Source organism: Ictalurus punctatus, chromosome 7, assembly GCF_001660625.3.
Source record: "Ictalurus punctatus breed USDA103 chromosome 7, Coco_2.0, whole genome shotgun sequence".
In the NCBI taxonomy this organism is placed as follows: domain Eukaryota; kingdom Metazoa; phylum Chordata; class Actinopteri; order Siluriformes; family Ictaluridae; genus Ictalurus; species Ictalurus punctatus.
Genome location: NC_030422.2, coordinates 29335824 through 29352599, shown reverse-complemented (window position 1 = coordinate 29352599; position 16776 = coordinate 29335824). Strand labels below are relative to the sequence as shown.

The window sequence follows — 16776 nt, the reverse complement described above, 5'->3', positions numbered from 1 at the left end:
AAGCATAATAAAAGCAGTATGGACACTATACATTTGGCATACAATACTGTCTAGGTTTCTGGCATCTTTACTACTGAGGTATCAGATTTGTGTCCATGAGCGTGTCATCACACAAGCAGAAAAAAATCCAAACCATCCAACATTGCTTCATCTGACAAAGAGGGGACGACCCCCAGGACATCCGTTCACTTATCTTAAAATGAATCAGCTGCAGTGTAAACTGCTTTCTGGAATCTTTACCAAAACAGGTGCATCAGCTGATGGGAATCAAGATATTAAAGACATTCCTCTTGCAATAGGGACAAACAAACTCCCTGTATCTCTTCTTAGTACATTTAATGACACCTCTTCACCCTCTTGTGAGATGACCACTGTATCCAATTTCTTATATATCCTAGGGTTTGTACTAGAGAATATCATATGTTCTACCACCAACAACCGGTTAGACCTTCTCTGGACATGTCAAACACCCTCAATCTATGTGATGCTAAAGTTATATGCAGTTTTAAATGCGGTGCAGTTGGTGCATTTGCACCCCTTATTGTTGGGATTAAATAGACTCCTTTTTTACAAAACTTTTCAGAGACAGCCAAATAACTATTTGGTATGTTTTTTTTTTTTTTTTTTTTTTTTTTTTTTTTAAGTATTTATTTTGTTCATATATGCTATAAATAGCGGATTGGTCCACGAGACGTCCTGAAGTGGCACACATCTACTTAATGGCCAAAAGAAGGAGACACTCCTAGTAGAGTAATATGTCATGGTAGGTGCTGAGTTTCCAGCCCACCTATAGGCCATGATGGTCGACACGAGGGAGCCCTTCGTGTCTTTCCTCCAATTTTATCTGGAAAAAGTTGGTGTGGTTGCAACTTTTTATTCCAACCAACCAGGAGCCACACTTGAAAACCAATTAAAGGCAAAGATGAACAGATTCAACAGGTGGAATCAGGTGTGGTTCCAGATTAGTTGGTATGGAAACCTAAAGCCTGAGCTTCGTTAAAGACCCCTGCTCTATGACAAAAGAACTGTTGGTCTGATGATGGCCACAATTTGGCTTGTATAATACAGCAGGACATAGTCCAGGCACAAAAGGAAATGTTCTGCAGAACCTGCCTTCATGGAATTCTTCAAGGTCAATTGATTGATTCATAAATTTGGCCAGAATACCTGAGTTTAACCCCAAAGCTATCCCAGAGTCATCTGGCAATCAATACCTGGAAGGTGAACTTATCACCAGAGCATGTAGTTCCCTCTATCTTTTTCCTGAAGTGATCAACAAAAAGGCCTTTTATATTTTCAAGATCAGCAAGATCAGTATTTTTCATAGGCTCATAAGAAGAGGCCTTAAGAGCTCTGGAGATCCCACACTGAGGTCTTGGGTATCATGGAGGATGGAGGCACCTTGACACATTCAGAAAGGTTGTAATCAAAGAGATGCACTGCAATTGCCATCACATACATCAATAGTGTAACTGGGGACTTGCTGCTGTCTAGCAGTCCCGAAAGAAAAGTGAGTACCTCAGCAATTGAGCGATACAATGGGTCCAGTAGATGAGGGACACACCATTTATGGAACAGCCTCCACTTTATGACATACACGGCCCATGTAATAGGGACTCTTGCAATCAGAGTATTTCCTGGACTGCTATGTCACAATCTTTAGTTTGCAATTCATTCTGAGGGGTCAAACCCATAGTCACAAGTGAGAATTTATATTTCTGACTGACACATTATACAAGGAGACCAACAGGTGGTGACATCTCAGAACCAGAACTTGAGGTCCAGATGGACTGTCGTGTCAAAAATGACTAGTGGTGCTAAAAAGTGATCATACTCAAAAGCACAATTGAAAGCAAAAATCTAGAACACATTGGATAAAAGAGGCAAAAATCTAGTTTATTGTTCAAAAAAAAAAAAACAACAACACGAGATGCAATCAGTGAGACATCACAAAGTGATCTGAATCTATGCACAGACTCAAGGCCCTATTTATACAGCCTTATCTCATCCTCAATTTCAGCTCTTTGATGTGTACATCTCACATGATGGTCCCCACACCCTCTGTCACACTATGCTGCTTCCCAGCCAGTAAGGGTCCATGGTGGATATTCTTCCTCTGATGGGCACAGCTCGCAAGCTCTCTTTTCTTGTTAGAAAAGCCTTGCATCTCCAGCAAACTAAACCTTTTACACCTTTCACTGACATGAAAACACATATCTGTTTGTGCCACTTGGCATCCACTGACATTGACATTGTGAACAGTTCATTTGGTCTTGCTGTGTTCATGATACTGAAATCTGTGCTTTCCTGTCCAGTGCCTGTTTCATAGCAAATTACCCTGACAAAATGGATTGTCTTGCATCAATCAGGTGGGTGGACAGTCACCTTATATGCTGTCCTAGGTATATAACAGGTAGGAGTGAAGTGAGGCTAGCTCCTCCATAGAGGGGTCAACTTCTACCGATTGGAGAGATTGTTCCAGTGCAAGCAGTAAAATGGCTTCCCTATATTCAGTGAACGTCACACACAATGCACAGTACATCTTCATCCAGTCGTCAGGCTGGCATAGTGTAGGCAAGAAAGAATTCAGATGAATTAGCGTTTAGGAGGGGTAACATTGAACTGCCATTCTATTAACATTCCAGCCAAAATAGATGCCAGTTCCTCTACATTAGCTAAACTGTGTTTCCACCAGGATTTTGAAGGACTAAAGTTCTTTGATATGTTGATCATAACATTGAGAGGAAAATAACCAAAGGAATGAAAATTGGTGGTTATTTAAATTGCAGCACATGGCAAAAGTGTAACCACTGAGACAAAAATAGAGATTGAGATGGAACTTGTGCATATTTAAGTTAATATAGTTCTCAAAAATCAATCAATCAATCAATCAATCAATCAAACAAACAATCAATCAATCAAACAGCTAAGCCCAAAGTATCTACATTTTTCCCTCATTGTGGAAAATGTCAGTTTGGATGCTTACGACAGATTTATACATATGTACACTTTCTGAACTGCATAACCCAAAAGAATGACCTCACCTCCTAGAACTTTGGAAACACTTTACTTCTTAAAGTATCAAATATACATGCCTAGACTCATAAATTCTTCAAAGTGCTACAAAAAAAAAAAAAAAAATCAGCTTGTTTTACCTGCACACTGCTTCAGTTTTTAGACGGACGGACGGACATGTCCAAGACAGGATTCTGGGCTTCTTCCGAGCTTACTGCACCATGCATGGTGAGTCTAATCCATCTGTTAGAGTACTGTCCAGTCTGTTATTTTATTTATTTCAGCAGGAACTTAACCCTGCCAAACAAAAATGATTCACTAGCGCTCGAGTGCCTGGCTCTGACATGTGAAATATATATAAAGCTGAAATTGGCTTGAGATCCACCAATTAAGATGAACTAATTTATTTGGAGATTTTAGTCCAGCAGGCCATCAGTTAAAGCATTGATTAGACACCTGCAGAACTTAAGATTGCAAGTGAAGGACAGGCATGAGCGCAAGCAAACAAATGCTTTCCAGCTTCCAAACTTGAGAAAGGAACACCAAAACAAACAAACAAACAAACTAAAACATTATTGACCTTTCTCCTTGCACCATTTTTCTTCTTTAGATTACTAGCAGTTTAACTAACACTATGGCTCATTGCTGCCACCTACTGGAGCATGTTCCAGTTATGGCGTTATATACTTGGAGGCATGCTGTTATAGGAAAATAATCAATGACATGATGGTGTGATGTGGACTGCAGCAAAGCAGATCAAAATTGCCACCCAGATATTGAATTTTCTGTCCAAAGTGTTTTATTCCTCTTAAATTAAAGCAATTTCAAGAATTAAGGAATAACACATCATACTTTAAAAAAAAAAAAAAATTATGGTTGCATGTAATGTTCTCAAACATCTGCAAAATAAATTACTTCCAGTTATCACTTACAGCTATAAACTCGAAACCCTGCTTGCTTACTGATACAGTACTAAGTGCTGACACTGGAGACTCCTTCCATAAATGTGAAACATGGAAGGAGGCTGCATCACATGTGATTATGAGTAATATGACAAATCACAAACCTAAAAAAAAAAAAAAAACAATTCCTACACAATTCCAAAATTGTGCATAAAAATGTGAAAATAATGTGACAAAAAAATGTGAAAATAATGTTGAAAATAAATGAATCATGTGAAAATGAATCATATGTAAAAAAAAAAAAAAAAAAAAAAAAAAAAAAAAAAAAAAAAGAATCATGTGTGGAAATGAATGAATCATGTGAAAATAAATCATATGTAAAAAAAAAAAAAAAAAAAAATCATGTGTGGAAATGAATGAATCATGTGAAAATAAATCATGTGTAAAAAAAAAAAAAGAATCATGTGTAGAAATGAATGAATCATGTGAAAATAAATCATATGTAAAAAAAAAGAAAAAAAAGAATCATGTCTGGAAATGAATGAATCATGTGAAAATAAATCATGTAAAAAAAATCATATGTGGAAATGAATGAATCATGTGAAAATAAATCATATGTAAAAAAAAAAATAAAGAATCATGTCTGGAAATGAATGAATCATGTGAAAATAAATCATGTAAAAAAAAAAGAATCATGTGTGGAAATGAATGAATCATGTGAAAATAAATCATATGTAAAGAAAAAAAAAGAATCATGTGTGGAAATGAATGAATCATGTGAAAATAAATCATGTGAAAAAAAAAAAAAAAAGAAAAAAAAGAAAAAAGAAAGAATCGTGAAAATGATGAGAAAGTGAATGATGTGGAGAAAATTCAGAGGTAAATTTTACACATGCAGTTCAAGTGTCTTTTCTGTAAGGGGAGACTGGTCAGGAAATTTGGCAGTTTCTGATATTACACTTGAGAAATGGGAAGCGGAAAGCTCAGCGCTTAAGTCGTTGAACTACGGTTCAGCAAGTTTAAATCCCAGGATGCCAAGCTGCCACTGTCATTTAGTAAAGCCTTTCTTCTTTTCCTCGACTCAGCTGCAAGTTATGAGTATTAGTATGCTGGGTTTTTATTTTTATTTTGTAAATTTAAATCATTTATAAAGTGAAAAACCACAATTACACTTACACTCAAGTGGTTTGTGGTTTGTTACAAAGTATTGCAATGATTCATTTACCATCTTTACCTGCTATTAGAGTAATAAACACAAGGGGGCAGAAACATCTAATGATGGTTCTTCAGTTGTCTATAGGGAAACCCTTTAAGGCCCAATTTGTAAACTCCAAAGCTTTTCTCTATCAGAAAGGTTTCCACATGGAGCACTTTTAGCTGGCAAAGAACCCTTATCTTAAACCCAACCATTCAAGAACCACTGAACTTTTTTTTTTTTTCTGTACCAGGACAGTTTAGTTAAATTTTAAACACTTGATAGGTTCTAGGTACATATGAAGAAAGTTGTACATGTGAAGAAAATTGTTAACACAGTGAAACTTGAGATTTATCAGAAACAGCTTGACTAAAGGGGCAACAGTGTTTTTTTTATGAGTTCCAAGATTCTTCCACATACCACATTTACTGTATGAGTACATGGACACAAACTTGTAAGTCTATTTCAAAACCATTTGAGACTGTTTATAAGAAAACTCTTAAGGTTTTGGTTTAAAAGCCAAAGAGCTTTCATCATTGTAGTGGTTTTACTCCACCAGTTTTTAATTTAATTCAAAAAGTGGAACTTTCATATATTCTAGATTCATTACACATAAAGTGAAATATTTCAAGCCTTTTTTTGTTTTTTGTTTTAGTCTCGACAATTACGGCTTACAACTCATGGAAATCAAAAATCCAGTATCTCAAAATATTAGAATGAAGAATTTATACTACAGAAATGTTGCAGTGTCACATTCCTAGTGCCAAGCCACTCCTGAAGTAGAGACAACATCAGTAGCAACACCAGTAACTGCTGGTGATGGTCCAGTGTGTTTTCTCAAGTTGAGAGTCGATGCAGCGTCTACCAGGAGATTTTAGAGCACTTCATGCTTCCATCTGCTGACGAGCTTTATGGAGATGCTGATTTCCTTTTCCAGCAGGACTCGACACCTCCCACAGTGCCAAAACTTCTAGTAACAGGTTTGCTGACCGTGGTATTACCGTGCTTTATCGTCCAGCCGACTCTCCTGACCCGAACCCCATAGAGAATCTACGAGAGACACCAGACCCGACAATACAGACGAGCTGAAGACCGCTATCAAAGCGTCCTGGGCTTCCAGAACACCTCAGCAGTGCCACAGGCTGATCGCCTCCATGCCACGCCGCACTGATGCAGTAATTCATAGAAAAGGATTAAAGCCCTGACCGAGTATCAGTGCATAAATTAACATACTGTTCACAAATACATTTCTGTATTATAAATTCTTTATTCTAATATTTTGAGATACTGGATTTTTGATTTCTGTGAGCTGTAAGCCGTAATTATCGAGATTAAAAAAAAAAAAGTCTTGAAATATTTCACTTTATGTGTAATGAATCTATAATATATGAAAGTTCCCCTTTTTGAATTAAATTACGGAAAAAATGAAATTTTCCTTGACATTATTTTTTTGAGATGCACACACACACACACACACACACACACACACACACACACACACACACACACACACATATATATATATATATATATATATATATATATATATATATATATATATAGACAGGATGGTATTCAAGAGCGGGTATAAGCAGTGATTGTATCATACCATTGAGCAGAAGTACCTTTGGCCAGTTATCGTTTGTTTTTAGAGGAACCCATGAGTGGAATAAACTTCCAACAGAACTAAAAGAAGTAAAACACTAAACAAGCCATTGTGGCTTTTCTAGAAAGTTGAAAATATGGTTGCTGTTGAATCAAAATTGTGAGAGTTTGTAGAGACCGTGGTATGATCGTTTTGTATTTGTTTAAGGAAAATTTTGTTTGTTACCTTTTCTATGTTTGTTGAAATATTAAAATTGAAAATGAAGATAAAAATGTGTCTGTTTGGATAACTCTGGCACATTTTGTATATTGTCCTTAATTAAATAAGTACGTAAATAAATAAATAAATAAATACAAGAAGAAAATCATCACCAATAATTTAGAGTTGATTCGTTTGTCCCTTTAGGGGAACCCAGCCTTAGAACCAGCTGTCACCTGGGAACTTCTTTCTCACAAAGGGAAATACTTTCAGCACATTAAGAACCCTTAATCATCCAGTGAATTTTAAAGAAGAAGCTCGTACAGCGTACCAAGACATTTGAACTAATCATAAACACCGATCATAATGACCATCATTTCTTCAAGCGTGCGTATGGGTTCATTAAACGTCCATAAATGTTGTATTTGAAACCCCTTCTAATGGGAAAACACTGGCGGGGCTTTTGTCTATTGTATATGTATGTCCACACTATGTTTGTTCTCGGAAAATATTGTTTCCATCTCGTATTAATTTTTTACCTTTTGTTTTTGAAGGAATTTTCCTTACTTTCAACTCCTTTTTAAAAGCAAAACACTTTGTTCTAAGAGGAAAACACAGATGCTTGCTGTGAGTGACGTGTAAATGTGCATATTTCAGTACGACTGTATCCTGTAATGATCAGTGATCAGTCCTCTTTCCAGTCAACCATATGATGACGGATTTCATTATGAATCTGATTTCACATCAGAAAGGTTTGTTTTGTTATTGGCCTCTGCTTGTTCATTAGGGTTCTAGATCAAAACCTTTCCTTCTGTAAACCTGCTCTCTGACAAAGTCTAATGCTAAAACTATTATACATATGAAATACAATTAATTTGAATTGAATCCTTTGCATGTATTGTATAAGATGCATTATCTGCATTATATGCATATATATGCATAAGACTAACAAGACCAAAAACAAGCTCATTTGACTTAATGTCACTTGACATTATGTTACAAAGTTACAGTTACAAATTTACACTCACACCTCATTTGTGGTTCTGTAATTAGTACCGTTAAAAGCAACGCAATAATTCCTCTCCCTTTTTATCTGCTATTAGAGCATTAAACACACGGGGGCAGCAACGTCAAATAATTCCTCTTCTTTTCTGTGTGACGCTGGATGTGCTGGACTCCTGCACTCTTAGAACATTTCGAACCTTTAATGGTTCTTCAGTAGTCCAGGCATTTGTCTATAATCACAGGAAACATAATATTTGTTTGTCTGGCAAATAAATGACTGATATATTGAGCTACAGTATATATGTCTGAATTCTTCAGCTCTAATGAAAGCACCTCAAACAGTACACTCTTAAAAGTTCTCCAGTTGTCTGCTTGTGTGAACCCTTTAAGGTTTTGCATAGAACCCTACAACAGAGTGTTTTCCTGTGAGAAAAGGAGTAGAGGCATTTCAGGGGGCCAAGAACCCTTAATCATCCATTGAACCATTAATGGAATCATTTATTTCTAAGACTGTGCCAAAGTTCTAGTTGTTAAGAAGAAAATAATTACCAGTAATTTGCAATTTGTACGCACAATTGCCTAGTTAATACACACACTCCTAGAAAATGTAGAACCAAATTGTCCCCGGAGAACCCTCAATAGTTCTAAAGTCCTACAACAGAGTATTTCCCTATCACAAAGGGGACCAAGTAGAAGCCTTAAACATCCAAGGAACCCTTAAAGGACTATGGAAAAACCATTTTTCTAAGACTGCACCAAGGTTCTATGTATTAAAAAGCAAAAAGTGACCAATAATTTAGAGTTTGTACCACATTCCTCCCCAGTTAATACATATACACAGTCTGTAGAACCCTTAAGGGATTTTTGTCTGTCCCTTCAGGAACCATATATTTAAAGACTATACCGACAACCAGGACATACAGTATATATTAAAGAACACCTTACAGGCTTTAGATATTTAGAAAATAATTTCCAGTATATAAGAGATTGCGGCACTCATACTCCTAGAAAATGTATAACCACTGGAGAACCCTTTTTGCTAAGAGTGTACCATATACAAAGACAGGTTCTAGATATTAAGGAGAAAACAATTACTTATAATTTGGAAGTTTCCAGTTCATACATTCATAAATTATTCTATATATATATATCTATATATATATATATATATATATATATATATATATATATATATATATATATATATATATATATATATACCCTTAAAGCTTGTTTGGTTGGCATCTTTAGGGGAGCCCTTTAAAGTTCCATGTACAATCTTACAACAGGATGTCTCCATATTAGAACAGTTTCCAAGTAGAACTCTTTTAGGAGGCTAAGAACCTTTGATCATCCACTGAACCCTTAAAGAAGAAGGCTGTACCAAGTACCAAACCAGTTTAACAAAATGTTGAACACCTGACATGTTCTTAGTGCATTCATTTATCATGTGTAACACATTTTGGACACTTACCCAGGTTCTATGTAGAACCTTCTGTCCGGAAACCATATCAGAAATCAATTTAGGAGGTTAAGAACCCTTAATTATCTGATATATAGAAAAACCCTTAATTATCACTGGATAAATAGAAACCTTGTAAGACTACGAGCTAAGAACCCATAATCAGCCAATAAACCCTTAAAGTACCATTGAAAATGTCCTCTTTTTTTTCCCTAAAAGTGTCTCATATGCCAAAGAAAACGTCGTATGCTGCATCAGAAAGGTTTTCTTTGGACCGACTGTAGTCTCTGACTTGCTCATTAGGGTTCTAGATCAATTTCTAAACCTGCTTTGTGAGCATGCCTCTTGTTTAACAGTGCTCTACACGCATAAAATGTGACTGAATTCTTTATTTGGGTGTTGAACTCGTTACAGATATCAAATACTCAAACAAGACCAAAAGCTATACACTGGACACACTGCAACACTAATGTTATTACATTGGTGTTAGCAAATATGAAAATGCAGTGAAGAAGAAACACATTAATTTACAAACCATATACATCTTTTTAACATCTTCGTAGTATTTTGTTGTTGTTGTTGTTGTTCCCTTTTGTAGCTTTACACTACACACTTCACACACTCACAAGGTTAAACCGATTAAATGACCAACAGCAAAAATATTACCTGTGGGCTAATAATACTCTCTCACTCTGCACTCATAAACATCATTTACGTTTGTGTGTATTGTTGTTATGTTGTTGCATGAAGTGAGCATTTCACTGCATGCTGTAGCTACTATCAAACAGACAATCAAGGCTTCAAGAAGTGTCTTGGATGTACATTAAGGAGAAGTGGAAGAAACTGAGATCCCAACAGCATATTTTAAGCAGCCAGTGATCCTTTGCAGGGAAAGCAGTGAGGAAGCAGTGACACAACTGAGTAGATGAACGAAAGAGGGAGCTCTAAGTACATGCACAGCTACAGGGGGTCGCGATGTCTTTCTCTGTACTTTATTTTCTCCTTTTATCCCCACTTATTCAGCCTGGTTTTATCTTTGGTTGTTCATTTGGAGCCACACATTGTAGCTTTTGAACTGCAGAATTTGAATACTATATATTTTTCGATGACAAGCCCTTATTATTATTATTATTATTATTATTATTATTATTATTATTATTATTATTATTATTACTAGTATTATTATGATTGTTGTTGTTATTGTTGTTGTTGTTCTTTCTCTGCTTCTGCTTCTTCTTCTTCTTCTTATTATTATTATTATTATTATTATTCCCCAACAGTGGTAGTATTAATCCTACTAATATTACATACTGATATATAAACACAAAATAATAACAAACAACAAATTCAAACTAATAATTTCGCTTCAGTATCATTTTCTTCTTCTAAATATTCACATTGCAATAGTTTTATTTATTTATTTATTTTAAAAAAAAAAGGTGTATTTGGGAGACGTAAATATGTCACAATAGCTGATCGTTCTTTTTATTTTTATTTATTTTTTTTTTATCGCGATCACCGTTTTCACCGTTGTATACGGCTCGACTCATGCAACTTTATCGAAATGTGAGCATGGGAAAGCATCAAATAACAGCAGAGTCATAATGAACAACATGGGCTATGTTTATGAGCACTAACGAATTGAAACACTGCTTTGTTTTTAGAAACCATCTACAGACCTTAATATCTCAATTGGCGTATTTATATAGATATTCTATTCATATACATCACATTGTACACCACGTACCATGATGTAAATATAAATGTAAATATTTCTATTTCTATTTATATACTGCTACTATTGTTGGAACTACTACTATTATTGCCTTGCTATTAATGCTGTTTTTATTTAAATTCTTTATTATTATTATTATTGTTGTTGTTGTTGTTGTTGTTGTTGTTGTTGTTGTTGTTATTATAGGCTCATTTGATTTCATTGCTGCTCTGATTCTTATAGTTTACCTGATGCTTTGGAAACACCGTGTAATATGCATTCCTGCTAATAAAGCTACTCTAAATTGAATTTATTAGAACTGAATAAAAGTGAGGACACACTCGGATCAGTCATCCAGGAGTCACTCGTTTAACGGAGGGCGGTTTGGAGAATCTCGGGGTGGGTGAAGTCGCACAGAGGGTCAGGATTAACGGTGCTAGTTTGTACAAACAGCCTCGGGCCGAAGGGAAAAAGTTCATGCGTGTGTGTGTGTGTGTGTGTGTGTGTGTGTGTGTGTGTGTGTGTAAGGAGTCTTTCACGGTCACTTCTTTAAAGGGATTAAGAGAAGATACGGCCGAGAAATTAGCACTCACAGCTGCAGCACCTTTCCTCCCCAAATCTTATTGACTCAATGTATAAAAATAATAATCTGATCATTTAGTCAAACACAGTAACCTCTTTGTTTTTGTTCAAGCTGAAATTCGATTGTGATTTAACATACACGATGCAAAACAAAATTACAAGACTGTGTTAACACGTGATTCCAAGAGGAAGGTGATTAGCAAAATGTGTAGATGGTTTTATTTTTTTGGATAAATGGAAAAAGAAAGAATGAATGAAGAAAGAAATGACGAAAGAACGAACGAACGAACGAAAGAAAGAAAGAAAGGAAGGAAGAAAGAAAGAAAGAAATTGACTGCGCTACTGTCGCCCCTGTGAAAATGAAGTTGGTTATTCTGTTGTGTTTACATGAAAATGCGGGATTAGTCGCTTGAATTGGACGCTTGAATTGCTAACTTATTTATTTATTTATTATTATTACTTATATAATACTTTCAAGAATTTAACACTACTACTACTGCCACTAATAATAATAATAATAATAATAATAATAATAATAATAATAATAAGAAGAAGAAGAAGAAGAAGAAGAAGAAGAAGAAGAAGAAGAAGAAGAAGAAGAAGAGTGAAATGATTTTAAACGAATATACCACAAAAAAATATATTTTCAATGAAACAAATTTTGGGTAATGTTTTTATATTTAGATTTGTTTACATTTTCTGTACTGTTTTGTTTCGATTAAACAAATGCACAATTTTGATATATGTATAGAAATGTTTGCGGACATAATAACTGAAGATATCTAAAAAAAAAAAAAAAAAAGAAAAAGATTACCAAATACTACTACTACTACTACTACTACTACTACTACTACTACTACTAATAATAATAATAATAATAATAATACATTTTCAGATTGCAGCCCACACAGTCGATAATTGTTGTGTCACAAACTATTATTATTATTAGTAGTAGTAGTAGTAGTAGTAGTAGTAGTAGTAGTAGTAGTGGTGGTAGTAGTAGTAGTATTCGTATTAGTAGTAGTAATAGTAGTAGTAGTAGTAGTAGTAGTAGTAGTATTAGTATTAGTATTAGGTAGTAGTAGTAGTAGTAGTAGTAGTAGTAGTAGTATTAGTATTAGTATTAGGTAGTAGTAGTAGTAGTATTAGTAGTAGTAGTATTAGTATTAGTAGTAGTAGTGTTATGTGCCGCGTAATTAAACGAAACAAAAGCGCATGCATTTCAGTACTCCTTTCTCCCCAGCTTTTGACCAGCACTGACACATGGTGGGTGTTTGGCTTTCTCCGTTTGGTTGCTATTTAACTCCCCCCTGTGCAGCTCGAAGTAGCAAACTTTTCGCACCTCACCTCGGCCGTGATGAGCTCGCGCGCTCTGTCTTCATTCCCCCCGTGGCGCTTTGATCCAAAGCTTCATAATTTTTTTTTTTTTTTTTTTTTTTTTTTTTTTTTTTAATGCAAGCATCCCGCGTTAATGAAGCGCTCACGTTAGGACGCAAACACGCAGGAAGGAAACGCGGGGAGATTATTACCCGCGCATACACCCTCCCTCTTTTTTGTCTTTAATTGCTTGTTTGGAAACAGATGTTCGCAGCTAATTTCGCCTCTAATGGGATGATTCATTGAGTCGGGGAACGGTTGCAAGCCTTTGCAGTAAATTAGTGCAACAAAGAAAAGGCTAATCCCTGCTGTTTGTCTTAGATGAAGTCTAAAAAGTGCACAGGTTTACGGATATCAACTAAGAAACGACCGATTAATTGAATGAAAACGTGAAGCCGCGTGTCATATACAAGAAAAAAAAAATAAATAAATAAATAATAATAATAATAATAATAATAATAATAATAATAATAATAATAATAATAATAATAATAATAACTACTTCCATAGGTATCATTGATTGGAAATGTTTATTATAGCATGTTATCCCTGTTTAATTCTATTAATCTAAATAGATAAATAAACATGATATTAATATTAATATAATAAATAAATATAAAACGTTTTCTATTGGTTGTGCATAGGCTTGTCTGCTATCTACTTGCAGATAGCGGTTATTGTACCGAGTGTGTGGTGTGTTATTGGCCGGGTGTTTTGGGACGTCCCAACACCTCCTCTCGCTTTTTTCCCTCCCTCCGACTGTGTGTGTGTGTGTGTGTGTGTGTGAGACTAGAAGTTCCTCGTTTTGCATAGACCAGCCTCCCCATTGGACAACTTCGACGTTTTTAGGGAGGAGTCTTACTGGCAGCAAAAAAAAGCAGTGAAGGGAAAGAAATGAACGTGCACGAAAAAAGTCCCGCGTCTTGACGGATGCCCTGAAGTTCAGAAACTTTTTCCAATGCGTGCTTCGGCGAAGAGAAAGAGAGTAGAAGAGTGAGTGAGCGAGGTGGCTTCATAGACAGTACCGAGGCCCTGGACGAGAACATTTTGTGGACTTTTTTTGCTTCTCGTTGGACTCATTGTTTTTGATTTTTTTTTATTTTCTTAAAAAAAAAGGAAAAGAAACATAAAGTGGATTTGTGTCGTTTCGGATCTCTCTGTGGTGCTTTTCGGTCGTCGGCGGAATAATCACCATGCAGGCGCGCTACTCTGTGTCGAGCCCTAACTCTCTGGGCGTCGTGCCGTACATTAGCGGTGATCAGAGCTACTATCGCGCGGCGGCGGCCGGCGGCGGATACGCGGGCATGGCGACGCCCATGAGCATGTACTCGCACGCCGCGCACGAGCAGTACCCGGGAAGCATGGCGCGGGCGTACGGGCCGTACGCGCCTCAGCCTCAGCCTAAGGACATGGTCAAGCCGCCGTACAGCTACATCGCGCTCATCACCATGGCCATCCAAAACTCCCCGGACAAGAAGATCACCCTGAACGGGATCTATCAGTTCATCATGGAGCGCTTCCCCTTCTACCGGGACAACAAGCAAGGCTGGCAGAACAGCATTCGCCATAACCTGTCGCTCAACGAGTGCTTCGTTAAAGTTCCGCGCGATGACAAGAAGCCGGGAAAGGGCAGCTACTGGACGCTTGACCCGGACTCGTATAACATGTTTGAGAACGGCAGCTTCCTGCGACGGCGGCGTCGCTTCAAGAAGAAAGACGTTCTGAAAGAGAAGGAAGACCGGCAGCTCAAGGAGGCCACGTCCTCTCGCCAGCAGCCGCAGCAGCAACAGGGCCGCGAGCAACAGGAGCCGACTGCTACACCACCAGTGCGCATTCAGGACATCAAGACTGAGAACGGTGCGTGCACGCCACCGCAGGCCGTGTCACCCGCGCTCGGTGCGGTTCCTAAGATCGAGAGCCCTGATAGCAGCAGCAGTAGCATGTCAAGCGGCAGCCCGCACAGTGTGCCGTCATCTTCGGCTCGCTCCGTGGGCCTGGACGGCGGTGGCGGAGAGCCGCAGCAGCAGCAGCAGCAGCAGCAGCAGCAGCAGCAGCAGCAGCAGCAGCAGCAGCAGCAGCAGCAGCATCACACACACCACCACCAACAACAACAACATCCACACCACGGGCACGGGCACGCGCAAGGCTTCAGCGTGGACAACATCATGACGTCGTTGCGCGGCTCGCCGCAGGGCGCCGGGGAACTCACGCCGTCTCTCGCGGCCTCCACGCGGACAGGTATAAGCCCTTCGTTGTCCCTTAACTACTCACCGAGCCAGCCTGCAGCGTACAGCTCGCCCTGCAACCAGGGCGCCGTCTCCACTACCTCGCACGCCACCTACCACTGCAACATGCAGGCCATGAGCTTGTACGCGGCAGAGCGCGCCGGCACCACCGCCGCCAGCACCACCTCGCTTGACGAGACTTTGCCCGACTACTCCATCACGACCACCGCCGCTTCGTCGTCCTCGCTGGGCCACGCCGGCCACCTTGGTTCAAGCCAGGATGGACACCATCCTCATTCGCATCAGGGTCGCCTCGCCTCGTGGTACCTGAACCAGGCCGGAGACCTGGGCCACCTCGGCGCCACCTACCCGACGCAGCAGCAGAACTTTCACTCTGTGCGAGAAATGTTCGAGTCACAGCGGATCGGCTTGAATAACTCCCCTGTGAACGGAAATAACAGCTGTCAGATGTCCTTTCCTTCGAGCCAGTCCATATACCGAGCGTCTGGGGCTTTTGTCTACGACTGCAGCAAGTTCTGACCCAAAGTCCATTTTTTTGCGATATATATATTTTTTGTTATTTTATTTCCCCCCTCATGTCCTCTTTATTTTTTTTCCTCCATAAACAGAGAGTCTTTGATACTTATTACCCTCTCCTCGCCATGGACTGAACACACAAACACATGGTGTTGGTTTATTATGGACAGTGTTACTGCAAATAACACGTAAGTCTCCTTTTTCGCTTTTGCGAGATATATGGTTTGCTTAAAAGAAAAAAAAAAAAAAAAAAAAAAAAAAAACATACGCCAGCTTTTCACGGACTTGTTATTACGTGTAAATTGCATATAGTAATTTATTTCTGAAATGTAACCGGAGTATTATGGACCAAACACTCGAACCGTTTTGTTTCTAAAAACTGAGTTACCTTTAATTGTGCAGAAATGTTCCATTATAACAAGGGAACGGAAACGTGTATATCGCAATAATATTCATTCAAATTATCTCATTTTTGTTGAAAAAAAAATATTCTGAAGGAACTGCATTCTTTGTTTAATAAATGACCATTTTATTTGAGCTAAAGACGTAGGCTACGCCTGATTTCTTAAAGCACCGTTAAACATTATTATTCTGCTGTGGCCTTGAAAAATGAATCTTAAACGCAGTCTGTGAAGTTGAACTAATTTACAATAAGTGTTGCAAAGACTGAAAGTGTCAAAGTTTTGCAACACATGAAACAGCGGGACAATTTGTCTGCTTTTCGGGTAAAAAAAATAAAATAAAAAAAAATAAAATAAAATCCAAAATAAATCAGAACAAAACAAAACCAAAGTTATTTTTTTTACTTGGTCCAAAAACTGCAATATATGATTGTTTTTAATTTTTGGTAAAATTGACAATGAGTGATAGAGATATTAGATAAAAATCAAGAATTAATTTATTATTATTATTATTATTATTATTATTATTATTATTATTATTATTATTATTAAGCGTT

General features: G+C 37.6%; 1 protein-coding gene across 1 annotated transcript; it reads left to right on the top strand.

Annotated features, from left to right (window-relative positions):
• Nucleotides 1-13920: 13920 nt before the first annotated feature.
• On the top strand, nt 13921-16361 carry foxc1a (forkhead box C1a). The gene has a single exon (XM_017473200.3). It carries the CDS (start codon nt 14250-14252, stop codon nt 15819-15821), a length of 1572 nt encoding a protein of 523 aa, XP_017328689.1. The 5' UTR covers nt 13921-14249; the 3' UTR covers nt 15822-16361.
• Nucleotides 16362-16776: the final 415 nt, after the last annotated feature.

Excerpts from the sequence above, each read along its gene's own strand:
- foxc1a (XM_017473200.3), top strand. The coding sequence starts at position 14,250 with ATGCAGGCGCGCTACTCTGTGTCGAGCCCTAACTCTCTGGGCGTCGTG.